Source organism: Leptosomus discolor, chromosome 5 (assembly GCF_034619465.1).
Source record: "Leptosomus discolor isolate bLepDis1 chromosome 5, bLepDis1.hap2, whole genome shotgun sequence".
NCBI lineage: Eukaryota > Metazoa > Chordata > Aves > Leptosomiformes > Leptosomidae > Leptosomus > Leptosomus discolor.
This window is the reverse complement of record NC_141395.1, coordinates 58890606-58917833: the sequence shown is the minus strand read 5'-3', so window position 1 is coordinate 58917833 and position 27228 is coordinate 58890606. Positions and strand designations below refer to the sequence as shown.

General features: G+C 40.2%; 1 protein-coding gene across 1 annotated transcript in view; it reads left to right on the top strand.

The window, feature by feature from the left end:
* RGS22 (regulator of G protein signaling 22) overlaps positions 1–26128 on the top strand; it is a 70853-nt gene extending 44725 nt beyond the window's left edge. The window contains exons 17-28 of the mRNA XM_086466021.1: positions 158–250; positions 782–948; positions 4086–4248; positions 4865–5023; positions 7919–7978; positions 9979–10140; positions 13077–13256; positions 14782–14922; positions 18749–18856; positions 20512–20614; positions 21184–21293; positions 26105–26128. Coding sequence (XP_086322147.1) covers positions 158–250; positions 782–948; positions 4086–4248; positions 4865–5023; positions 7919–7978; positions 9979–10140; positions 13077–13256; positions 14782–14922; positions 18749–18856; positions 20512–20614; positions 21184–21293; positions 26105–26128 — 1470 coding nt within the window. The remainder of the gene's footprint in view (positions 1–157; positions 251–781; positions 949–4085; positions 4249–4864; positions 5024–7918; positions 7979–9978; positions 10141–13076; positions 13257–14781; positions 14923–18748; positions 18857–20511; positions 20615–21183; positions 21294–26104) is intronic.
* The last annotated feature ends 1100 nt before the right edge of the window (positions 26129–27228 follow it).

Here is a 27228-nt window from a genome sequence, read left to right as displayed (position 1 = left end):
CAAGGATGTGACTTCTAATGTCTTCTAAACATCAGCCTCATTACTAGCAAATGTATTTATTCTTTTCTATCCACTGTCACTGGCAAGGTGCCCATCCAGTTCTCCATCTTTCTATAATGTGTACTGTAGGGATGACATAAGATATTATTTTTATTAGGTGGAGTTGGTGGAAGAAACTCGACAGCTGGACTCCGTGTACTTTAGAAAGCTCCAGGCTTTGCATCAAGAGAGTGGTTCCAAAAAGGATGAGGTAAGACAAGTACCTACTAACAAAAACAAACTCTTTTCCTATCAGAGAGGGTTAACGCTTTGAGTATCTGCAATGAAAGACTGACTACATGCCAGTTTGAAGAAGCAAGTAGTCTGATTTCTACCATTTATTTTGGAGATTGATTCACAGCCAATGTGTTAATTACAGATACAGGTCTTCTGTCAGTTAATCAACATCAGACCACTGAATGACTGGAGTCAATGAGACAGTTTCCACTAAAGTCTGTGGAATGTATTTTGGGCCTTTAATCTTGAGTAAATACCTCAGTTTCAAGTGAATTACAGGTATATATTAGTTTATTTGATTATGGAACCTGCACGCACTGGTATGTTTAAAGCAAACATAAAACTAAAGCTGATTAAGAGCTGGAGCCTTAACTCAATTTATTTTCTCAGCAATCAAAAAGCTGTTCTACAGAGACAGAAGTTATCTAATGCAAGGATTATTAGACTGAGCAAAATACAGACATGAAAAAAGCAGTTATGCAAGTGAAATAATTTCTTCCCTCAGAGTACTGTTGCTGCCACTGGTTTGCCATCTTGCCCTGATGTTCTCAAAGAAGATCAGCACCTGCGTCAAGATCCCAAAGAACTGTCAGGGCTTAATCTATCTGACGTGATCCATGACAAAGAGAAGTTAGAACAGTTCTGGGCTTTTCTTAATGACCATTCTGCTGGGTATGTTTCTTCATTATTACTATTTTACCCATTTCTAAGTTGAGAAGAAATCTTTGCTGGGGATCTTGGCTATCTAGAAGTTCACAGATTTTAGTAATTTTTAAAAATGTGGTTGTATATTTATGAAATACACATGCACATTGTTCAGACAACTTAATTTTTTGGGTAAAAATTCTCCTGTCATAACATGTTTGTATTACAGTTCTGCTTTCAGTTTCTGCTTTGATTAGTGGCAAACTCCTGAGTAGAGCAATTAGCCTATAATGAATAAAAATGTCTATTTTTTAGTACAGATTCAATTTAGTACATTTTAAAAATTAAAGCTGGATGTAATAAAAAAGTACAAATAAAAGACAGCTACGTTATTCTCACAGTGTGAGAGCAACCACAGTTTTGTGTTTGCATTGATCTGAACAGAATTAAGCACCAGCTCGTAGCAGATACAGTCCATGCAGGGTTTTTGGAAAAGTGGGCTCATTTGTTTAAAAATAAAGATCTAAACAGAAGTTCTAGCAGAAGTAACTCCCCCCCCTCAAGCCCCACATTAATCTCTATCCTGTTTCAGGAAAAGGCAAATATACTGTTTAAGTAACTGCTAGCAAGTCCTTAAATTGTCATTTCCTTCCTTTAACCTGGGTTCCCATGAGCTGATGCTTTGCATATTGCCTATCGCTTCTAGTCAAGCACTGCTATCATTTTAGATTGGATATTGGTCCACTTTTTCAAAAGTGTCCAGAGGTGAACATCTAGCGCAGGATTCCTCTGGCCAAGACTCTATGTCATCACCATAGTTTCCCTTTGCGCTCAGAGAGAAACACACACTTCTGGACATAAGCCTTCTAATTCTGAAGGTAGTATTTAAAAGCAGCTTGGATGGATCATTCCTAAAGATGGCTATTTCTGCTCACTGACTACAAAAAGACTGTAGGTGATGAGTTCAGATGGAGATTCTTATGCTGTAAGTGCCTATGGTCAAGTGACTTCTGAGTTAGTTGTCTAGACCTGTGGTCTCCAAACTTTTTTATCGCACACCCCATCAATAAAAAATTTTTGAGTATGCACCCTCGATATATGTATATTTATTTTTTGAAAAATATACATGTATTTTAATAAAATATACATAGCACTTACATGTGCTACTGAAATTCTAATATTTTCTTCCTGCTACCCAATGAATCGTCTCGCACACCCTCTGGGGTGTGCACACTCCAGTTTGGACACCATGGGTCCAGAGTTCCTCTCTAACTGGAGAAATGTTAGGAATCACCAGAGAACAGGTTACTGGCTAGATAGGGTCCTCGACAGGTATGCTGAATTGCCTCTGGGATTTCCTGCCTCTCTGTTAATCACTGACAAGTCCCACCTTAAGTAGTAAAGCCAGGCAGAAAAATGTTTAATTTCTGGAGAAATTTTCTTTTGTCAAAATTCATAATGAACAAAAACATTTGAAAAAGTCTCACAAAACAGTGTGTTAGAGCTGGGACCAGACCTAGTAACTCTGAAGCCCAGCTGGCATGCTACAGTAAAGATGCTTAATGGTGCTATAAGCTGAAGGGATCCTGGAACTAATGCAGCCTGGAAAATTTCAGAAAAAAAACCCAAAAAATGTGTCATTTACCTCTTCATCAAAATTCATGGTTCTGTTATTGCCCAACTGTAAGTGATCCAAGTTTCAGGAAGGACTGACTGCTGAGTATGTGGGCAAAAATTCTAGGAAGAAACTAATTAAAGTTACATCGATTAATTTTTTGTTAAATACATAGGATATATTTACACATTTGTAGGACAATTTGTGCTACTTTGGGTTAGTGGGTTACGATTTGTTAGTCCTACCAGACTAACTGACTATGCACGTGCTCCTGATCCATTGAAAGGAAAACGTACAGAATGCTAGGATGAGCCACCACTGTAAACAGTTTAACCTAACACATTTTAAGATGATATATTTTGCTTTTTAAATAAGATGGACATATTTGATCAGTTGTCATAGGCAGATGCCAAGGAGTAACTCCAGAAACCATAATAACTTGGATCGCTTGCATTTGGGTAAACTCATTCACGTTGTGATGAACTAGCAAATGAAAGAATTGCAGTCGTAATAGAACTTAGGTCTGTAAGGGTCTCAAAAGACTTTTGAAGGTGGAACATCTGTTCTTAAATCAGTTGGAAGCTTTTGAAAGTTTTATTCATAGACTAATGCTTTGAAAAAGCCAGTTATTAACCGAGTGGAAAAGTGAAACAGATTTGTCTTCATTTAATGTTTCATATTTCCTGGTACAAATACAGTGAATGTCCTCATTAAAATACTCACAAAACTTTAGCTAATAAGATGCTATCCAAAACCAGTCATATAAATTAAACTGAAATTGTAGGTATGTCACGTATTCTGTCCTCTGATTTAAAAAACAAAACCAATATATGTTCCATTAAAACAAACTTAAATTGATAGTATACACTCAAATGATTATGAACAATATATAGATCAAGAATTGCATACAGAGACTATTTGTCACTTACTATGAATAATGAAATAAGTAGTAGAATCAGTAATTTATGAAAAAGCAGCCCACAAAAAGTCCTAGAAACAAAACTTACCATAAATTGCTTTTGTCTGCTTGACTGCAGACTGACTTAAGCTCTAGCACCTCACATGGGGTAGGAAGGGGGTGATTTCTGTGGCTGACGTTCCCAGCTGTCATCCCTGCTCCTTTCTCAGGCAATATGACGAGGAGGCAGAATAGGGGGTGCCGACTCGTCTCTGGATGGCTCACAGCCTGCTTCAAATTCTCATCTGTTTCATTTTTCATTCTCTCTGTGAGCTCTGCGCTATGGCTGTGGTTCACAGTCCCTGCTGGATTTAGCAGTGGCACATTGAGGAGGTTATTCCTTTCAGAGTACCCCAGAAAGGACCCTAAATAAGATTCCTAAGATGTGTGTTCGATCTGCCTGTTCAGCAAGTGCCATGGTCTCACCAGATGGTGCTAGCAAAGAAAAAATGACATAAAATTTCGGCCCAATCTGACCTGATATTTAGGTCTTGAACACTTTGGTGGCTTGTGGTTAAAATAATAACTCCCTAGAAAGTTGACGAAATTAACTCAATATTGAAATAACATTCTGTTTAAATTTGTTTGTAGCATGGATCTCATGTGCTGGCTAGATATTGAACAATTCAGAAAGATGCTCCACAAGGATAAAGAAAAAAGGGAGGAAAAATCTAAGGACATTAAAAACAAGTACTTAAACAAAAAATACTTCTTTGGACCCAACAGCCCAGCTACCAGAGAACAACAAGAACAGGTACCAGTTACAAAACTGTTCATAAAGAACAATCACACTGAAAGTGACTGAGATAAAAGTCCCTAAGCAGCTTTAGTCCAGCTTTTCTGCAAGATATCTCCTCAAATCTTACCTACATTTTTGGCCAGAAATCTGGTTCTATTCTGCTTGTGGGCGTCCCCTCCTTCCTGTTCAGGTTTTTCCTCCCCCGTCCTTACAGAACATCTCTTTTAAACCCTGATGTGAGGCCGCAGCCAGAGCATGCACAACACAGCTCAGAAAAAGTGTAAAAAAAGCTTTCAGGCAGAGTGACTTGTTCCAGCTTTCTATTTTAGTATGTCAGTAAAGCCACAGACAGCAAGTCTGAGCTGTGGAACTCCAATATATCTTGATACTTAGGAAATTTACTCGGTCAAGCTTGGGTATTATTTGCTGGAGTCTGTATTCTATTATAGGTAGGGACAAATGTAATCTGTTCCCTTTTATGAAAAGTACATGTGAGCCTTGGGTAAGCATGCATTAAATGCTTTGCTTACAGTTAAGCTCATGCTTTGTTAAATCAAGGATGTAGAGAGATAAAGGATTTTTGGTATACACAAAAGTTTATGTCATGTGTTATTGTATTTGGATTGCTTAGCTAATGCATTCAGGTGGAGGATGGGGACAAATCCTTCATCATCGACTTTCGGCAGCAGTTCTGCTAGAAATTCAGCAATGCGTCCAGAAGAGACTAGAAAAACAATGGCTGCCATTGTTCCTGGCAGATGAACACCATGGGGCAGAGGGACAAGCACAGGTAATTTTTTAACAACAGCAACACATCCAGGCATTGGTTTTTTTTGGCTCATAATTTACCATTGGGATAAAATGGTTCAGAGGAAAAGCAGCCCACAGCTCACATTCAGTTTACATCGAAAGAGGTGCTGTAGCATGTGCAGGTTGAAGCACTTAGCTTGATAATTGTGAAGGCAGTTCCTCTGAAGGCTTAGTCTAGCTGACAGGACTATTGTTAGATCCTAAATCTGAGGGAGCTGATGTTAGCTCTGCTGCCAGCCAGGCTGCCAGGTGAGCAAACCAGTCTTTGCTGTAGTGCTGCACTCTCCATATGCCATTTTGCCCTGGCCATGCACTTGCACACAGAAGAAATGCTGCTTTGTGTAAAGGATTTGCCCAAGGGGCCAAGAATACAACTGACTGGGCTTCTGATGCTGTATTCCCTCTCTCTCTATTGCTGTCCATATTCTCCCATCTGGAGCTGCAGTGCCTGTAGAAATGACTCCAGGACTTGTGAAATTCTGCCGAGTGGAGAGATTAACTGCTACAAGCCTTGCTCCAATTGGTTACTTCAGAATGTTGCCAGAAAGCTGGAATTGAGAAGCCTTTCACTCCTGCTGGCTCATTAGAAAGACTGGGGAATGGCCAGAGCTAACATCTGCCTTTTGTGAGAGTGCCTTTCTGGTTGGGATTTGTGTGGGGAGATCAACCTTCTGGTGACAGATGTGAAGAGACTTGGTTTTTTGCACTTCCACAACAGCTCTGAAATGCAAATGTCACAGCAGAAGGAAACTCGACAGTTCCACCAAGCAGACACATATGCACACTGCATTGATTCATAAAACTTGTTTTCTATCATCTTTTTAACATCAAGAAGGTTGTCAGAAGTGCACATGAATCCTTTTCACTGATTCAGAGCCCTAAGCAATCTGAAAAGTACAGGTTCAGGTTCTGATAAGACAAATTATAATTTTAATAATGACTACGTTAATTAAAGCAAAATTTCCTCTGCCCTTTTTAGCTGAACTCTGCCTCCTTTACAAGCCCTGGCACAAGACCATGTGACAAGGCTAAGCTGCTGTTGTAGTTTAACCCCAGCCGGCAGCTCAGCCCGACACAGCCGCTCGCTCACCTCTCCCCAGTGGGACTGCGGAGAGAATTGGAAGAGTAAAAGTGAGAAAACTCGTGGGTTGAGATAAAGACAGTTTAATAAGTAAAGCAAAATCTGTGCACGCAAGCAAAGCAATACAAGGAATTCATTCACCACCTCCCGTTGGCAGGCAGTTCAGCCATCTCCAGGACAGTCAGGCTCCATCATACGTACTGGTTACTTGGGAAGACAAATGCCCCCCCCCCCCCCTTCCTTCTTCTTCTCCCAGCATTATATGTTGAACATGATGTCATATGGTATGGGATATCCCTTTGGTCAGTTGGGGTCAGCTGTCCTGGCTGTGTCCCCTCCCAACTTCTTATGCACCCCCAGCCCACTCGCTGGTGGGGTGGTGTGAGAGGCAGAAAAGGCCTTGGCTCTGTGTAAGCACTGCTTGGCAGTAATGAGAATGTCCCTGTGCTATCAACACTGTTCTCAGCACAAATCCAGAACATAGCCCCATACCAGCTATCACTAAGAAAATTAATTCTACTCCAGGCAAGACCAGCACATTCACTACCCAATATTCCATACCATTTACATCATGCTCAGGTCCCACACTATCCAATACATCCTCATTAACCACCACCACCCTTCCCATCCTTTGATACAATACACAGATATCATTCCCTTAGTCTATGGACCATCCCTGTGAAACATCTGTAAAATGTCCATAAATGTCCACAAACGTCCATCGAGTTCCTTTCGTCCATGACTTTGGGCTCCATCTGTTATGGTGGCCACTCAGGACAGGAGAGGTGGTGTGTTGTATGGAGTTATTGGGCACCAAAGCCAGCTCAGGTCAGGTCACCACTGCACTTGCACTGCTTCTTGTAAGGCTTGTCCTCCACTGGTTCGGATGGTTCCTGCTATAGTAATTCCAGTAACACGCAACTCAAATCCCAGGATACAACAATTTAAAGGTATTTCCATTACAATCTCCACCCCTACTCCCTTTGGTCCAGACCATAGGGATTAACACTGCAATGAACTCTTCCCCTTGCCCCTGCTCCAGCTTGGACTTACCCAGGTCTGGAAGCTAGCTCATGCCTCTTCTTGCACCTGCTGCACTGTGCTGTCAGGGAGACTAGCCCGTGCTGTTTGGAAAATGCTGTATTGAATGCTAATAAACAGTTTACAGGAAATACATACTTCTAACGAGCTTTTAGTCTTTTCCTAACTCCATTTATGTCTGACTGCTCTTTTCTCTTTCTTACTGCAAATTCAGAGGATGAAAAAGTCCTTTGAAGAAAGTATTTTAGAAGAAATGAAACCAGATGACATTCTCCACTTGGCTTCATATTTCACAGTGACCAAATCCTGTGGGCATGCTATGTAGTCCTTATTCAGAAAATCTGCCCTTGATTTGAGGTGTATTTTCACTACAAAGAAGCTGCGAAGAAATACAAGTCTGTATTTCTGATACAGCTGTCCAAAGGAACTAAAAACATTTTATACCAAAAAAAACCCTAAGCCCCAAAACTTGTTCCTAACATAAGTGGTCCCTCAGAACATTATGGGTAAGTTAAACCAGTGGAAGAGAGCAGTTTGACTGCTATTGCCTCTTGTCTTCCCGAACTCCCCAGTCTTAATGATCATGTGCCTATTTCTAGCTGAACAAGGGATGGCATTCACTGTGGGTCCACAACGAGTTTCAGATACGAAGACATATCAACTATTCTACCACTGTGGTCTCAACTATTAGAAGACTGAACATGAAACAAGAAGAGTTAAAAAATACAATAATAATCTTTTGTTCAACCGTAGATAAGGGACATAACTGAAGAACATTCACGCCAAAACCGAAAGACAACCAGGATTTGGAAGGCAAGTGAAGTTTGCTGTGCCTCTTGTCTGTGGTTCCACTGTCTTTTCTGTTTGGACCTTGCACATCCTTTACAATTTCCCTGTGGACAGCGTGAAGCCCAAATGTAATGCTGTCAAAAGCAAGCATGATTGTATTGGCTACAGTGGACTGGTTACTCACATTACTGGTGAATTTAGCTCCCTGCTGGATGTTCACGGTAAATTTCTCTCCCTTCCTGGCTGGAGAGGTCATACTTGAAAAAAACATGTCTCTTGTCCTGGGCTTTGGAGCACTCTTAACCCTCCTCAAACTGGTATTGTACCTTTAATTCACATTTATCTGTATTTTGCATGCAGTGGACTTATTGGGACAAGCTGTTCATTCCAGCATCTGGTAGTTTATTTATTATTGCAAGTGGATTATGTGCAGACACAAAAGGGAATGTGAAGTATGCAGTGGAGTGGGCAGGTTTAATCATATCTCGCAGTATCTGTTTCATTTAGAATTGTATTTTAATCTTACAGCACTGAGATAATATCAATTTTAAACATCTTAAACCTTTGTAATAATACATTTCATCAGATGTTTGCCAGTTTTTTCCTCTTGAAGAGCAGTGAACTCTTTGTGATTGCCAACATACAAGTTGTGTACATTTATTCAGTTGAGCTTTTATTGTCTGTTGAAATCAAACTGGAGACCGGGTCACCAATTGTCTGTGCAAACCATTAGCTCGAAAGGGATCCAAAGTGCATGTGGGTTCTGTTAGCTGAGTTTTCCCTTTTCTTGTCAGGAAGATGGTTATTTTCCATGTTCTGCTTCAAGGTTGTTGACCCATAAAATGAGCAGTGTTCGTATATTAGCATAGGGGTGGGAGCAACATTTTGTTCTTCCTTTCATGAATATGCCCCAGAAATAATTTTTCCCCAAAATTGCCTAAATCCTGGTCATAGGGGATAGAACATGTTTGGAGAATCGGAGGAGGGCTGAGAAGATCCCACCTTACTGTCTAAGTTGAGTTAATTTTATTTTAATCAAAGGACCCTTTGGACAGCCAGCACACACCCTCTCACCAGGGTAGGCTCTCAGCCCTGGCAGGCTCTGCGTAACCCCCATTTTTAAGAGAAGCGGCAGAAAGACCTTCAGCTTAGAATCAGGTTAGATTTCCAGGACTGTCTGCAACAATTAAAAATGTTTCTATCTGATGCTGACCATTGAATTGCACTCCATCCCTCAAGGACTTCAAGAGTTTTATACCACTGTTAGAAGATAGTTTTCATTCATCCATCTGATAACGAAAGGGGGTTGTTTGGTTTGCTCCTCAGTGACAGCACAGGAACTGTTTGTTCAGGAAGGCAGGCCAGTCCGAACTTAATTTCAAACAAACTGTCCCTGCATAAGCCATCTTTCTTTCTCCACCCTTTCCTGGCTGCCTACTGCTCTGTGCTTTGCAGCATGAGGATTTCCAAAATGTCTTGATGACTTTAAATTCTATTTTACTATTGGTAGCTTTATTCCACAGAGAGCAAACTCTCCAGCTTCTGTTGGTGATCATGGCAACACATTCAAAGCTCATTTTGTTGGTGAGATCCCTGTCAGAAGCATTTTACAACTTTAAGCTATGTGGTTTGTCTGTTCCTTTTTCTTTGTTGTTTGTTTGCACAAAACTCAAACTGTTCTCTAGAAAAGTAGCCTGTTGCCATAATCAATAACAATAGCTGTTTCCATGCTTTATAGTATGTAGTCATATGGTCTAAATCATTGTCAGTCATTTCCTCTCCCACCACGTCGTCCAAAAAACGTTGCCCAAACCAAACTGAAAAAAAAAAGAAAAAAGAAAAAAGAAGGAAAGAAAGAAATGAAACCTTGCCACATTCTATTGTATCCATGTCATAAACTCATAAACTACTGAAAGTTAGGGTCAGTGCAGAGATAAGAATCAGACAGTTTACGCTAACTAATGCCTTCGTTATTGCTTTTTGAAACAAAGTTTATTTGGTGCATTTATTTCTTCTTTTGACAGCATGTGGACAATAAGTGGATTTCTTCATCTAGTGAAATAATTGCTTTCCGCAAAGCACTGTTGAATCCAGTGACAGCAAATCAGTTTCAATGCTTTGTGTCACTGAAAGGAGGCCTACTGGAGAACGGAGTGCTGTTTTGGCAAGAGGTACAGAAGTATAAGGTATGGTGGTAAAATGGAGCAAGGTGAATATAATTCAATTTGTAAACAAATACATCCATTACTGCATATTAGCAGAATTTTAATAAGAATATCTCTAGGCATTTTCTTGTTCATAGTAAAATCTTTTATTGTTTAAACGGTGCAAATCATCACTTCTTAAGGGTAGCTGTTATTTAATGACTTGAGTGTATTATACCTGTATTTCTTTATGCTTCTTCAAACTGCAACGTTTTTCTGAGTCTTTAAAGGGACACTACTAAGTAGCTAATGCCCAGATTTTGGTATACATCTGTTGAGCAGGAGAAAATATGCAAGCATTAAAATGTTCATTCTGTCTTTATAGTTACATACTGTTAAATAATGGGATTATTGCTGAATTTGGTAATCCCTCAAAAATCACAGAAAACTTTTAAATTCAATCAAATGTATGGATGTAAACACAGAATCTATCCAAAAAGCCTACATGTACAATGCAGACCCCAGCTCCCTTGCACTCTGTACAGTCACATTTGACTGCAGCTGAGAATGTGGCCAAGGTGAAATGTGATGGAGAAGATCAGCAGGGATTGCCTCTCTCCCAAATATATGCCCCTTTGCGAAATTGCTGCTGTGTGGGGTGATATAAAGGGAAACATCTGGAGTAAGCCTTTAAATCACATTGCAGCTTCCTAGTACCACCCTGGACTGAATGCAGGGGCACCATGGATCTTTCACTTGTTCCTCGTTCCTTTTGCCTCTGGGATCTTGCTGATGCAAAAGTGCTACCAGAGTGCAGAGCTCCTCCTGGGCTCCTGAACATAGCCTGTGTGCACATGGCGGACAGGGAGCATCAGGCTGGCTAACATGCTCAGAAATTAGGAGATAAACACCGTTGGTGCTGCAGTAGCACTTGGAGATTCTCCTGCAGGCATGTGGATGTATTTTCACTGTTTAATTTTAGGCATTTGAATTTGGGGTCAGCTTTAGAAGCTGAAGCTCCTCTGTTTCCAGGGGTCAATGTCCCCTCCTCACAGAGGTTGTGATCCCCAAGCATCAAATCATCATCTGAAATGCTCCATGGGGGTGCTGTTGTCTCTCTTGGTTACAGAGTGACTTGCTTAGACTAGAAACTGTACATTAAACCACCTGAAGTTCTATGACACAAATCCTTCTCAAAATACTTGATGCTTTTTCAGATTTGTGACTCTTCATTGCTACATTTTGGAGGACACGGAAACTTTCTGCAAATTAATGTAGAGTGTAGTTTAGACTGTTTTCTTTGTGGATCTGCTCTCTGAAGAAAGCCTTCATTGTTTTATGTCCCACCTCCTCTCCTTCATTTATGTTAATTTTATTTGTCTTCTTATCAAGAAAAAGTACAATCTGACCATATTTCTACATGCATGCGATTTGTCATGGTTAGCAGTTGATGCTCTTTATAGAAGCAAAGGGCTGGAGTAGTAGGAGGGCTGTGGGTCAGGCTGAACTGGAGGAATATTGCCAAAGACGTGGGCAGCACTTTGCACAGTGCATACTTGCGCTGTCTGAGCCCTATCATGCCATCAGTTCAGACAGAATTCCCTTCAGGAGTCAATGACTGCATTGCTCCTTGTAACCCATCAGGCTGGCGGCACATCTTGGGACAATCAAAAAGCAAAAAAAACTTTTTTAAACAAATACGAAGAAATATAACTCTGTGGATCATTTCCATCTGTTGTTCTGTGCTCATGTCTCATCCCCCTTCATATCATATGGCTTGTTTGTCTTCCCTCATACTACAGCTCTCTGCCTTTTCTTCTATGCAAGATGAGCAAAGGAAGCCATAATATATTCTTTGGATATATTGAATATGTTTTTGCATTGCCTTACTTTCTTCATTGTAGCTGTTATCATTCTTTTTTTCCTTCACAAAACTAAAAAGTATTCATAATAAAACAAGCCAGCTCTTTCACATACCACATTTCTGGTTAAAAGCCCTGGTTTTAATTTCTTTGCAAAGTAAATGTCCAGACTCCTATACCAAAACTAAATGCATATTCTTCACTTAGAGAGCTCTCTTCCTGAAAATTCTCTGGAGTGCTCATTGTGTCTCTAGTAGATACATATGATAATCTCCTAGTGTTATAGAAATTTTGTTATGTTCATGGATAGATGGAAAGTTTGTGTTTCAAAGTGTTTGAAGGAAGTTCTTTGAATTATTTTTCCTTCCTGTCAAAGTCCAATGGTAGCATTGTCAGAGTGTGAAAACACAGTAATAACAGGTTTTACAAGCACAATAGGATCACACTAAAAAAGTAGAAAACCTCCAGTGTTCCTCTGAGATCTTACCCTTGAAGTTCAGGTTTGTTTTGTATTCTGTTCTACATAGAGTTATTTCAAACACTGAGGTTTTGGGAAACTAGAAAATCTTAACGAATGGTGAAACTAGAAGATTTCTGTGAATGGAAGATTGTACTGGTAGCTGAAATTGTCCCCTCTTGTGCCAGCATTCCTGGTATAATACCTAAAAATCTAAATAATTCCCCTTTTTTTGGAGTACTTAGAGCATTTCTTTGTCTTTTAGTTAACCATGGCTACGCTAGTCATAGGAAGCTCATTATGAAAATCAGTGCATTTCACACCTGTAGGTGTGATTCTCTTTTCAGAAATGCCTCCTATTTGACAGCAGTGCACTTAGATTGAATGCAGGATAAAGCCTATCCTGTTCCATCACAACGTGCAGGCAGAGATTATTGCCATGATTGCTATATACCTGTGTTTGCAAATCAAAAGTCCCACTCATGTCTTAACTATGTCTTTCACTGTGCACATTTGCTATAAGAATTTTGTCGTACATACTGAAGGAATCTACGGGATAATTACTTTTGTATGACTATTACTCTTTGATCACTGTGCCCCTGTAAAGGGTCTTGCACCTTTCTCTCCATTGACTGAAAATGCTATTTTTTGACTTTCAGGACTTGTGCCATTCTCATTGTGATGATGCCACAGTCCAGAAAAAGATCACAGCTATTATTGACCGCTTTATTAATTCTGCCGTACCCCCAGCTTTGCAGATTGACATCCCAACTGAACAAGCAAAGAAAATTTTGGAGCGCAGGAAAGAACTGGGACCTTACATTTTTAGAGAGGCACAGGTAAGAAGCTGGGAGTCACTCTCTAAAAGGTCTGGTTGATTTTAAGGACAGTCTTTGTTTTTCATGTGACAATTTGGACTCCATACGTAAGCCTGGGCAAGAAGGAGTGCACTGTAGTCAAGCATTTCAATGCAGATTGTATGGTGGAGATGACAGAGAGGTTTCAGTTATTTACTGCTCAATAAACTGGGCAATCTCTGACAACTAGCTGATCCTGGAAAGGTATTATCTACGTCTGTGTTAGGAATTCTGGCAGTAGAAACAAATTCTGCCTATATTTTTAACTGCTTGTTCTTTGCCACTTGGTTAATGTCAGAGAAGTAATTTGTAGTTGGAAAGTTTGTAGTTCTCATAGTTTATGAAAAAAATGCAGATGTGTGTAAAGCACAAAGCAGCTTAACTTACTAAATGCCTTTGCCTTCCTTATTACAGAAAGTCTGTATTGAATGGCTGTAGAAAATTTTCTCTCTGATCTTTGTCCTAATCAGACTGAACAGCAATTTGTGAATGTTTACTACAGACTTACTAGTTTCTTATTCCTCACCACCGTTTTCTCCAACTTACTTTCTAAACCCAAGAAAGCTAGTTCCTCTTCTTTTCCTAGAAAATTGCCACCAACACATTTAAACATCAACCGTGAGTCCATGAAGTGTTTGGATCACAAAAGATGAATGGTTTGTCAGAGAAAAGAGTTCATACAGGTCTTAAGAGAAATAGAAGTCTCATTTCAGCCTGCATAAAACCCCGTGAACTTCAGAAATGTGGCACAAAACCAAGGAAGAACTGGTCCAAAGAGCTGTGACTGGAAAATGACAGTGACTCACATGTCACTTTCAAGTCCGTTGAGCCAGAAGCAGTGAGGTGCTGAGCATGCTCGGCTCCTTTGAAGCCAAGTTTCTCAATGAGAATTAAACATCTAAATAAATTGAAAAATGTGAGCCTTAGTACGTGCAGCAACAGAATTCACTGAGCCCCTCTGTTTGCTTTTCTAAAATTGTTTTTCTTATTCTGGTTCAAAAAAGACCCTGTGAGAGATTATATCATTTAAAAATTATCCAAGATTTGCTCATAGATCTGTAATGTGGTTTAAGAGCCTTTCCAGAGGCAAAAAAGTATTTCCTTTCTCTTAAGGAGGGAAAAAAGGCCCTTTCCCTAATGAACTGAATATTTGAAATACTTGAGCAGAACAGTGGTGCAAATATATTGGTGTATATTTTATCAAGAATACTTGTAAAAAATGATGGATATTTTCATTAATGCAAACAATTGTTTAGGGAAATATAAAAAAAGAAAGTGCCTTTTAACTGTGTTTTAGGAAGATTTCTCACCAGTAATAAACACACTGATGAAAAGCATGTGCCGAGCAAAGCTGGGCTGAAATGTCAGGGCACAGTACGTGGGAGGAACAAGGCTGTGTATTAAAAAAGAAATAGTTATTTCATTCTCATGGTAAACTACATTTTATTTTACAGTACACTCTGTTTCCTTAATATGGTCAAGACCGACTTTTTTTCTTTCTGTGCAGATTACTATTTTTGCTCTTCTGTTTAAATTCTGGCCAAAATTTTGTAAGTTTCGAAGCAATTTGGCTAGTGACAAAATTCTACTTGCCTTGGAGAGAAAAAAGGGAAAAAAGATGCGAAAGAAGGAAGGCAAAAGAGCAGAGGTAAGGCTCACAAAGTTTCAGGTGATAGCTGACAAACTGCATTAAAACTCCCTCATGAGCAAACATACATGACTTCAAAGATCCCTTTCTCAGCCTGATCCAAAGCTACTGAAATCTTTCTGTTAGAATTCAAGCTTTACATGTGACCCGGTCCTGGGGCGATTAGTTCCCAATCCTGCCAATGCATATACATACGTTTAACTTGAAGCAGATGGGTCAATGGAATACTCCTTTCATTACGCAGACGGGAAAATGTATTTTAGTCATCTTTTGTGCCAAGTGAAAAGCGAACAGGAGGGCTGAATTTAGATAAAAAAATCTATGTACGGTTCAGGTGTACAATGGGTAACTGCAGACCTGTTTGCACTTTCAGTATGTACTGTCCTATTTTAGAATTTACAGTCTTGGATCACTATTGAAAGCAAAACCAAACCAAACCATATTTCATATCTATTTTTCTGAAGGAGCATTTGAAAAGTCTGCACACTATTTAAAAAAATATTTCTGTGCTAATTGCTTTGTACAGTCTCTGTCTTTTCTTGAATATTTCTCACCTCTGACAGTGCACTTGTTAGACGGTTCACAATGAGTTTCCAGACAGTTTCAGTGCATTAACAGAACTGTGACCTCTACAGTGGAATGCTTGCTTGTAAAATTGTTTTTCTTGGAATTTTATTATTATAATGTAATAGATTTTTTTTTCTATTGATTATAGGCTTTGCAAAAGTTTATTTTTTACGAAATGTAATTGTTTGGCCAGCTTTGAGGAGAGAACATTCCTTTAAGGGCAGAGAAATTATTTGACTTGCAAACTATCACAAGTAGCATTAAAAGACCTTTACATATTTTAAATACCATGTACACATGTGTTGAGATATTACTCATGATGAGAACCACATGAGTACCTGGACAGATAAAAACATATATGCCCATAAGAACACGTTCACATTGTTGTCCTCTTTTAGACACATGAAAACAAAGGACCAGTGAAGTGTTACTCAAGGCCACACACCAATGTCAAGTGAAGTCTAAAATCCAAGAACTCATGTTGCTTTCTCCAAAGCACGTTGCCTCCATACAGATATGTCTGGCAAGGCCATTGGCAATACTTACAGCACAGGAATGCAATATTTCAAAGTAATGCACTTTTGCGTTTTCACAGACTTATTTTTTCCATCTGTTTGTTGCCTGCCTATAAGATTTCTGATTAAGACCAAGGAAGTAAAGAGTAAATCTTGGCCAGGAGGGCAAAAGCCTAGCTTTTATGGGGAACAAATGGGAAAGGTGTATTACCCTCCTACGCTTCGAAATAGGCTAAGAAACTTTAGAAAGTGACAGGCAGAGAATGCAGTTCAGTAAACAGTCTGCAGACTATTCTCACAAAAAATTATCAGTAGACCAGTTACCTAACAAAATCTCTTGAAAGAAAAGGTGGAACAGATAAGTTTTTGAAACCCTTTCCCCCCCTCTATTATTCTTTAAAGAATTTGTCATTCCTTGTTCTCTTGCCTGAGATTTCTGACCCCTCAGTGACAACATTCAAAAGATTCAGTATCCCTGAAGGATAACAATAAGGTTCATCCAACATAAGCGACAGCAGTTTCACTTGGCAGCTTGTAGAAGGCGATGATTTCTTGCCATTTAAAATAATGTCTATGCTCCTCTGCCCCATCAGGCTCACGTTGAAGGAGAGGAAAGCGCTGGCAAGGTGGCAAGGGTTAGAAACAATTTTTTTTTCTTTTTTTTTGTCACATATCTCTTTCTCTCTCTCTCTATATTCCACCCTACCCTGCCCCTCCTACCCCCCCCCCCCCCCCCCCCCCCCCATTCAGTTGCCATTTTGGCTTTATGTCAAACGAAACAATCATGGTCCTGGGGGAGGAATTTTACTTTCTCCCTTCTCACAGGTTTGTCTCTGGGGTGCCCAGTCTACCTGGGCTCACCTTGCTTTCTGAACCGACTGGATGTTAGACCTTCATGTAGTATAACGGAAAAAATGGGCAGACAAGGAGGTTTTCACCGGACAATGATGCATGACTTGGTATTATTTGACTATCTCAATATTTTTTGTGTGTGCCTATTTGTTATTTATGGGGCAAATCCTATCAAAGTCTTCCTGGCAATGAACTCAGTGCAGGGGAGGAGTGGCTGACAGCGAGGGATGCCATACAAGCACTGTACAATGCAGATACCTTCTTTAAGCTTAGTGTCTGGAAGGCAGGGATGGGTAGGTACAGGGTAAAATGAACATTCAACATGATGTGATTGCTTCAGTAGCTGAAATAGTTCTTTTAAAAGATATTGCCTTGGGAGAGTACGATTTGCTTCTCCATTTTCACCTATTTCCCCTCAGTGCGGCACAGCTATATGGGCTCACCTTTGGCCCATCTGTGGATCTCTTCCTTTGTTAACTGACAGATGCACATGCCACATAGTTTAAAAAATAGCATTAGCCACTTTTTGCAGACTGCCTTCATGTCAATATTTGTAATTGGTTGTATACACAATTGCATTTTACCTCCAAAATAGATTTTGGATTTTTTGCTTTCAAGTGTACAAAATAATTTTAACTTACACTGCAAATCTGTACATACTCCTTCCATGACCTTAGCAGAGAAAGGTAAAAGAATAAGCATTCATTTTCCTTTTCCATGTTTCCCTCATGTCTCTTTAAGCTTCTTAGTAGTAAGCTTATTTGTTAGTAAGTGGTGTAATGCCATGGGATATGACATTGCCGTGACATTGTTTAATTTATTATGAGAAGACTTTTTCGAAAACCTCACTTAATTCACCATTCTCATTGAGAAAGTTAGCAAACATAAACTGTAGTTTATTAGTGTACACACTATTTCTATATTTGCTTTGGCATCCCTGTTCCATCAAATGAGTGTGCCACAGAAGTCAGTAAGCCTGCTTCTGCAGAGAAGATAAACACCACACTGTCTGTGAAGTTCTATACACAAAAGTCACCCTTATAGGTGAAGGTCCATAGGACAGTGGGGATGATAAGGAAGGAAAAGAGACCTTGGGAGCAAGGAAGCAGGGTATTCTGATCCTTTTCCAGATCTTTCAGGGACTTCTTGAGTGACTTCGGGAACCATTTGACGTCTCTTTTTTTCTCACTTTCTCATTTGCAACGTGGGAGGGTTATATTATTTGCCTTATGGGGATGTTGCGGGGTTAATTATGTGAGGTTAAATATGAACAGTGATTAATGTTCATAAAGAGTTTGGGGATCATCAGACAGAATGTGAAAAAGTGCAACCTTAGTAAAACACAAACAACATGAATATGACAAATGGTTAATCACCAGAGCAGTTTACCAAGGGTTACAATGTCTTGTCCTTCACTGTAAATGTTTTAAATCAGATTGCCTGTTTTCCTAACATGTATACTGCAGTTCTTTCACAGATACTGGACCAAGCTGGCATTAATCATGACAAATCCCACATTCTACATTTATACCTGAGGCCAAATTAGAGGATCACAATGGCCTCTCTGTCCTTAAAATATGCTGGTGTTGCAGATCTGCCCTCTCACTTAGCTATATTTTGGAGCAGGTATTGAATCTGAAAGGAAGATAATCTGCAAGAGTGTAGAGGTCATGAAACTTCAATTAGGACAAATAAACGGTTTAAAAAAGCTGTAAGCTCTGCTATTTACTATTGTGCCCAACATGATGCCTTATGAAACTGGGCATTATAAAACATTACTGCATATGACACTATATCGTTTCCAGTGACAATTTTTCTTCCTCAAACCTTCCTTTTTAATTTAGCTCAGTAACTATTGTTTACATCTAATTATGAGTTCTTATTATTGGCAGGGTAAAGAAGTGGGGACAAAAGTCATCGGTCTGTCAAGCAGTGCTTTGGTAGATGAGATTGGTGTGGAGAGAGGACCAGCACCATTTTCAGATGGATATGGGTGGCAGGTGAATAATAAACACGTTGCTACAGATATCAACATTCAAGAAAGCTAAAATGATCTTGAGAGAAAGTGGAGTTTGGTTTTGAATACTACTGTCACATTGTTCTTCAATAACTGTTCATTCTTCCACAATTAACTTTGCTGTTATAAGTTTACTTACCTTACAAGCAATGTTTTTTTCTCTACTTATTAATTTCTTTTAAGATTTAGGTTCTGAGTAGTATTAGTATCTAACAACATATTAAGCCCTCTGTGTGTGTAGATTTAAAAAGAATCTTCATTTGAAGATAAATCGAGGTAAAGGAAGTTCAATTCTGGAATAAGAAGATCTTCATTACTTGTCAAATCCATATCCTGAAAGAATCTGGTTTAGGCTTGAGTCCTGTTCTGCTCATATGTAAAATGCGAAGCTGAATTCATTTAGGAAGTCTAGGTATTTGGATAGAAAATCTGACAGAAAATAACTCTTTAGTCCTCTTCCAGAACAACTCTCATGATCTGCAGTGAAAAGGTAACAGTAATTTTATTGGACAAACAGGAGAATAGACACGTCACCTTGGGCATATCAAGGGATCATCCTTAGCTGAGTTGACACTGCCACAACATAACAGGGAATCTGTGCAATCACAGCTATGTCATGCAGGAGTAAATCACACTTTGGCCACTGCCTGTATTCTATAGAGCTCTTCCTGTGGTATTACGTTAGCACTGAGCAGAATATAGAAACAGGCAGTCTGAAATACCCTTAGAATCTGAAACCACAGTGCAAACTGCATAGTTAAGCTCATACTCTTATCCCTTAAATGTATGTTTTTACTTTTGCTCATGCCTATTTAAAAAAAAAAAAAAACAGTTGAGTGAGCCAATATATCAATATCATATGCCTAAGCCCTCAAGAGGAGGCAGGTGATTGCAGGAAGAGCAATAACCTTTTATAAAGCAGTTTCTTCTCCAAGCCCCTTTCTGCTACAGGAAGTTGCTAGAAGTTCTTCTTACTGTTGTGACATGACAAATTGGCTCCAAACATCTCATGCTGTAAGGAAAAAAGGGCTGAATAAAAGTACAGTTCCCACACTGATTTGGGAGGATGACCTACAGTTTACAGGGAACCTGAACTGTGGTTGTTGCAATGTAAAGAGCAAAATTCGTTCCTTAGAAAAGGAACGGATGACACCTCCAGTTGATCTGCCCCTAGTGGTAGCAGCACTCTGCTGGATAGGACAGGCAGAAAGAATTTTGAGGCTAATAAGAGCTTCGGTGATTTGAGAAAGGACACACTGGAAGGATGTGGCAGGGAGTTAAAATCAAGTCCTCAATAGCATTGTGATATTTTGGGAGGGGAAAGGTCTTCTGTATTTAGGTTTTGAAGACGAAAGGAGAGCGAACAGGACTTAGACCAGGAGAATAAATGAATGTAAACATCTCATCTGTCAAATTCGCTCAAACTCCATTTAATGGTGTTTTGAGATCACTTACTTGCAGCAATACTATTTTCCCGTGATTCCAGTATTGTCATGACAAATCTTCTCTTCTTAATAAATGCGATTATTCAATAACAGGGATACAATATAAATAAGTGTATTGTCTCACTGTTGAAATGGACAAGGAACGACCAGTGAACATGGTTAGGAGGCTCATGATTTTTAATGGTTCTTGCAGGCTTCCTGGTCCTACTCCAAATACATAGAAGCCTTGGAGCAGGAGAGAATACTCCTTAAAATGCAAGAAGATCTGGAGAAAAACTCATCATCATTCCTTACAGGTTGGTAACCAAGCTCTGTAGTTCAGGAAGACAAGCTTATAGTTCGGGTGAAATTCCCTGAGTCTGTGCTCTCCTTTGGAGCTGCATACACAAACTACTGCCCCTCTTATGCTGTCTGCAGAGGAGTTGCTCTCTGCAGTATACTCGTGACTAATAAGTTTTCTAAGAAAGGGAATGTGAAAGTTGCAGGGTATCAGCATTGTCTTTACTGCACAGGTCCTATTGTAGAGAAGAATATGTCCATTTCTTCATTCTGCACAGTGGCATGGCAATCCTATTTGGTTCACATACATATTTCACCCCCCCTGGCTTCTTGTGCTTCATCAACTTACATACAACCAGAGAGATGAAACTTTTCTCTCATCAGTGTGTCAGTATGCTTTCAGGGGATGTAAGAGGCATTGCCTCATCCTTGAGTCAGATGGTTATACCCTCTTAGGTCTTCCCCAAGGATATTATGACCTGTTTGTTCATTAAGTAACTCCATTTAGCAGTAGGGCTAGCAATAGCACTATGTGATATTAAAACCATTCAATTTCCCATCATTTCAATTTTCTTTCCATATACAGGTGCTTCGTCTATGTCCTTCCCGAAGCCTGGAATCTCTGAAAAATCCACCACTTCTCCAAAGAGTAGTGTGATTTTGGAGAAACACTCAAATCTTCCCAAGAAACAGAAAGTAAGTACTGGACTGCCAACAAGTGTGCTTTGAAATCTGAATTCTTAAAAACTAGTTTTCCTGCTGTCAGCACTGATGCTCATTAGTAGCAAGTTATCCCATTCCAAATCACGTTTAACTGAAGCTGTACAGCCTCAACATGAAGGCAGGATTATTTTGCACTGCAACCACGGTTAGTGGACCTAATGTTGACCAGATGGACTTTCGTTGCAAAATGGTAGTCTCTGAAATGTGGTTATGTAAGCTTTCCAGTTAAAATATTTTAAATAGGAGCACGAGATGACTGGAGGAAGCTCAGACCCCATGGAGTTACTGGCAACAGCCTGACACAGAACTAGCAATAGATCATCTCTGCCGAGGCCAATTAAACACTAGAATGGGAGAAAGAAGTGGGAGAGCAAAGAGATCTACTAAAGACAGAAAAGCAGATTTTGCTTCAAAGCTTGAATTCCTTGATGGAAGAATCCCCTGGAGGTTTTGGTTTGGGTTTTTTTTTAAGCCTATGCTGAAATCAGAAGGACTTAAATGAATTAATATAACTTGGACTATTGCTCCCCTTCCTTCTCTGCTCCTCCTTCCTCTTTTACTTCAGTATTTCAACACCACTATTTTAGGCAAGTCGGTGTCCTGGCCTCACTAGTCCTCCTAAACTTCCCAGTGTCTGAACACTGTGGCAGCATTTTCTGTAGGTGGCTTCAGAGAAAACTGCAGCATTCCTTGGTCTTCCCTCACGTTCTTTTTCTACCCTCTTATCACCTCCTCTAGTTGCAGTTAAAGTCAGCCAGTCACCTTGGAACTTATGCACCTCTGCAGATGTTACTGTATTTCATATATTTATGTCTCTTTGTACTGCAGTTCTGCTTCACATGCAGCTATATCTGCAAGGGGAGTCCTTGTGCAGGGGTTTTGGTCCTGCTCTGTGGCTGAGAAACCTCCAGCTGTGCCCAGCACTCAAAGAGGGCCTACAAGGCAGCTGCAGTCCTTGCTGCAGACCAGCCCAGCAGTCCCTGGACCACCCTGTTATTCCAAACCTGAAAGCTGCATTCCTGCCAGGCATCAGGCTGTGGTATGGGCTAATGAAATGTGAAAGCAGAGGTCTTGAGCAGTTTGAGAGGTCTCCCAGCTTCAGCTTCAGCCTGCTCTCCAATACCACTGGAAAGTTGCCTGCCCTGCCTAGTCCCTCCCAATAGCTCAAACGTTCCTACTGCCTTTGAGTAGTTTCCTCTTCTTCCATCATGACCCTCTGTGTTTCTCCTCAACCACACTCTTTGCAGTGATCTGATCACTCTGCTGGTGGGGTGAGATATCTACAAAAGACCACTACTGCTTCTGATGGGACAGCTTCTCTCCACTTCGTTACAGAGGAGGTCGCACCTTGTATTGGGTATAAATGGCAAGGTGCTGGCAGCTGTTAGGGGGCTGTAGGATGGCTTCTGTGAGGAGAGGCTGGGGCTGCCCTTTGCCAGACACAGCTGGTTCCAGTCAGCTCCATCACAGGACACAGTGAGCCCCTCAGCCGAGATGGTCACACCTCGGGGAAACATATTTAAGAAAGAACAAAGAAAGCCAGAAAGAGGGGGAGGGAACAAAAAGAGTGAAAAACAAGAGGGAACACCAAGCCGCGTAGGTGGTGCAGGTGGTGGTGCATCCCGTGGAGGACCCACACTGCAGCATAAGGAAAGAGTGAGAGGAAGAAGGGGCTGCCCATTGCCTCATTGAAGGGACTGAGTGTAACCTGTGGCAAGAACGAGGAGTGGAGGAGACATGCTTGGAATGAACTTGAACCTGGGAAAGGCGGAGGAAAAGTGTTTTCTCAAAGCATGTAAATGTTCATTCCTTCTTTTTCTTGTTTTTGTGTCCCACTACCTGAATCAGTAATGGTTTATTCTAATTCACAATAAATTAATTTCCCTAATTCTAGTCCATTTTGCCTGGGACAGTAACTTGCCTGTGAGAGTAATCTCCCTGTATTTCTCTTGACACAGAAGCTTCCTCTTTCCTTTTTTAATTCTTTTCTTCCCTTCTCTTGCTGGGGGCAGTGGGAGTGAGTGAGTGAGCAGCTGGGTGGGACACTGGCTGCTAGTGAGGGCCAACCCAACCACACCTTGTTTCTCTCTTTTTGATGCATTTATTGAAGAACTGTTCTGACTATTTTAACTGGCTGTAACATGGCAATGACATTCAGTTACCTTTTGCAGGCAGATTAAAATCTCTCTGAGGAAGGGAATGCAGAAACATTCAATGGAGGTGGGCAGGAGACACAAAAACAATGTGCATGCAAGGTTTGTCCTTACATTTCCAGAGCAAAGATGACGACTTGGAATATTATTAAGAACCATGGAACACTAGTCAAGGGTAGAAAATAAACATCTTCCAATGTGTTCCCTATCAACATGACCATGATTCTGACTCCTGTGTTACTCATTGTTTAATAGTGCACTTAAGTACTAGTACAAATCAGAGTAAGATTCCACTAAAGTATGCATGGTACAAACAGCTTGGTTGTCTTGGTCCTAAAGATCTTATAATCAAACCCAGTTCTTCAGTACCTGATCTAACAACTAAGTAAAACACTGCATTGAACTGACAGCCCTGAAGCAGAGTACTCAGTGTTCTCTCAGTACTGCAATTCACTCAACTTCTATTCCTCAAAGATAACTCATGAGGTATCTGAGCTACCATAAAATCACATGCTGTTGTGGTTTGCTCCCAATCCAGTCTGATTCCTGGTCTACAGTACACCTTCTGACTCATTTCTGAGTTCAATCCACAAGAAAGGCTTAAAATACATTAGGACACAGATCTGATGGAGAACTTTTGTAAAATGTACATTCCTCTCAAAGCATTACTCACAAGAAGGTTGCAGGAGCTCATAGTTCTTGTGTAGCTTTCCCTACTTTCTTGCTTCTTTTTAAAATTTTAAGATTTTTAAAAAGAACTGGGGCAGAGTTGAGGTTGGGACTAGGGCCAAAGGATGAATTGGGAATTAAGAAGGGGCAGGGGCAGAATTAACTGCTAGGCAGAGGACAGGATGATGATAGACCTCTCCAGATTTTTCAGACCACTTTAAACACTAGTCCCCACCCACAAAGTTGTTGGCTCCATTCTTCTCTACATGTGTGTAACGCATGTAAGAGAAAGGCAGCTCAGCGAGCTCCAGTTTGCTAAGCTCCCGAGGACTACCCCTCAGTTAGGGATGGGATTGTCTTCTGCTGTCCCTCCCGACCGCTTGGACAAGGAGAACGAGCCATGCAGCCCTGTCTCAGTTGTCAGAAGTAAAGGTTCTTCACTTGGAGCACTCAGATCACACTGCTATGGACCATTCATGAGTGCTTTCCTCCCTGGTATGGAATGGCAGCTAACGACAACTAATAGTCTTTTTGACTTTAGATACAATGACCAAGAATTTTATGGGATTTCCATCGGGAGTTGCTTCAGACAGGCTGGCAGGAAAAAAAAGATACACCCTTTTATGGATATAGCTGCCCTGCTCATACATCCTTGCAGAAGGGGCAAGGGAGATCATTGGTTTAGTTCCTACTTTCCATGCAGTTTAGAGACACAGTTTGCCTCATGCTTATCTCCATTCCTTCTGTGTTTGGGTTGTTTGCTGATGTGACATTGCCTGAGAAAGACATCTTGGGTGGAAGCCATAAGGGAATAAAACATAAAATTCTTGTCCTTGTTTTTCATATTTTCCCAAATTGCACAGCTGCAGTAAACTTTAATGCTCAGTACATCTGAGGAGGGTGAAATGTAGCATCTTGTAGTGAGCAGAGCACATGTGGTACTGTGTGGCCTACCACTCACTAATGTGAAAGGCAAAGAAGAATCATGAAATGCCATAAATGCAGTGATGTATGTCACACAAACATGTGAAATGCCACCTTCTACTGCTGTGGTCAGTACAGCGCACGCAACCAAATGCTGGAGTGCGGCAGTCAGTTTCTGTTTTGTTGTATTCTTTCCTTCATGGCATTTTGAGGCAGTTAAATAACATGTAGACAATGCTTATCTTATGCTGGTAGCTTTGACTTGAATCATACCTGGATTACGCCTAAAATGAAAAATATTATCCACATACTTATCACAGATGATAAAACTCCTTGTGAATATGTTCCAGTCTTGCCAAATTGTTAACGAAAATTTACCAGCCCCCATGCAAAAACTACTGTCCTAGACAGTTACTATGATTAATACCATACATGGCTATCAAACTTATAAACAAACAAACAAAAGTACTTCACGGTACTTCAATGAGTGAGTAGTGTTTCGCAAACTGGCTCTAGCCACTCAAAGTTCTGCAAACCAATGATAACTCGCAATCCAGTTTGCAGTTCTGTCTCCATGTTAACTGAAATATATGTGTGTATGTACACACACATGCACAGTCATTCATAGGCCGTGTATTTAGTATCCAGCTGGCGACGATCACGTGTATTAGTAATGTTAGAAATACATGTCATAGCATTACACCCATTTTACGTGTTAAAGAAATATTGAGCGATTGGACGGGGAGTATATTAAGAGACAGGGACCCCTTCACTTCCAGGTTACTGAATCTAGTCTGATGCAATGGTAGATACCCCATAACTGCTATTTGGTGAAACACCTGAAACAGAATAGTGGTTTTAGTCTTGTCCCGAGGGACCAAGTAACGTCTGCTGCCAGTTCCAGCAGACAGTCTGGGAACTGAACAGGAACAGAGACTAACTGAATGTTACTGTTCTGAATGATGACGCTATATCACTTCAGAAAGCTTGAACTGCTATTGCCTTTTTATCTTGCTCTTGAGATCTGTTCTCTCTCAGGTTGCTGATCCACCACCTATGTGAGCTCAGCAGCTTTAAAGGGCTAGAAAAGTTTTACTCAACAACCCTAGCACCTCTTTGTTTAGATAACTAAACTTTTATTCCTTGTTTATTTCAACTACATATACTTTGGTACTTTCAGAAGTCTACAGCAGAAAAACAGTTCTCTGTGGAGTTTGCTGCTACAAACAATAAAAACAATTCTCCTTTCAAAAACCTGCAAACCTAGAACCTCTTCTGGATAAAGTTATGCTTTAATAGTGTTCAAAATATACAATCCAATCATATTCATTCAGACTTTTGTTGTTTACTCCCACATAATGCAACATATTGGGACTATTTTGTAATTTTTTTAATCTGTCATTTGGATTCGTAAATATTTACACTTAGATGTTATTACTGTGTATTTCACTTTTCTCTCATCAGACCTAGCATGTTTATTAAAACGTTTTATAATCTTTGAGGGTGCAGGCCTTAAGTTTTTAATTCAAATACTTTTGATATCAACACAAGCTGTGACTACACACTTCAGGAAGGGGCTTTATACATTTTGCTTTGACTTCTCTCCTGCTGCATGACACAAAGCATCAGACTATGAGATGAATTCCTGAAAATAGGTAGTGCTGGATTATGTTATTAAGCTGCACACTTACAGTGTTTTACAAGAGTGGTAGTGGCGGTCACCAGGCCATTTATTAAGGGGGAAAATTCTTTCTCATTTGTGGCTGTACAATGCTGCTCTTGCCATTGCCTCTGTACTCCTCATGGTCTCTTTTTAGTGGCTGTTTCTTAAAGGGAACGGTCTTAGACTGAGCTGTGGATTTGTTTGTCCCTTTCAAGGTGTGTAAATCTAGTATTTAATCATGAGGCATTGAGATCAGCAACAAAGAGAGTGCTTTGCAGGCACAGCAGTAGACCAGATTTGGCAGACCCAGTTTCTACTACTGGTTCTCTTATTATACAGTACTGGGTGGCCAAGGCCAGGCTGGTTTGTGCCACACCTTCCACATCTGTTACACGAGAAGAATCATTGTGACTCATTTTGCAAATATGTTTGACTTTAAAAAAGAGAAATTTGCATTAATGAAGTCTACAGATAAAAGCATCAATGAACTGGGTGCTTT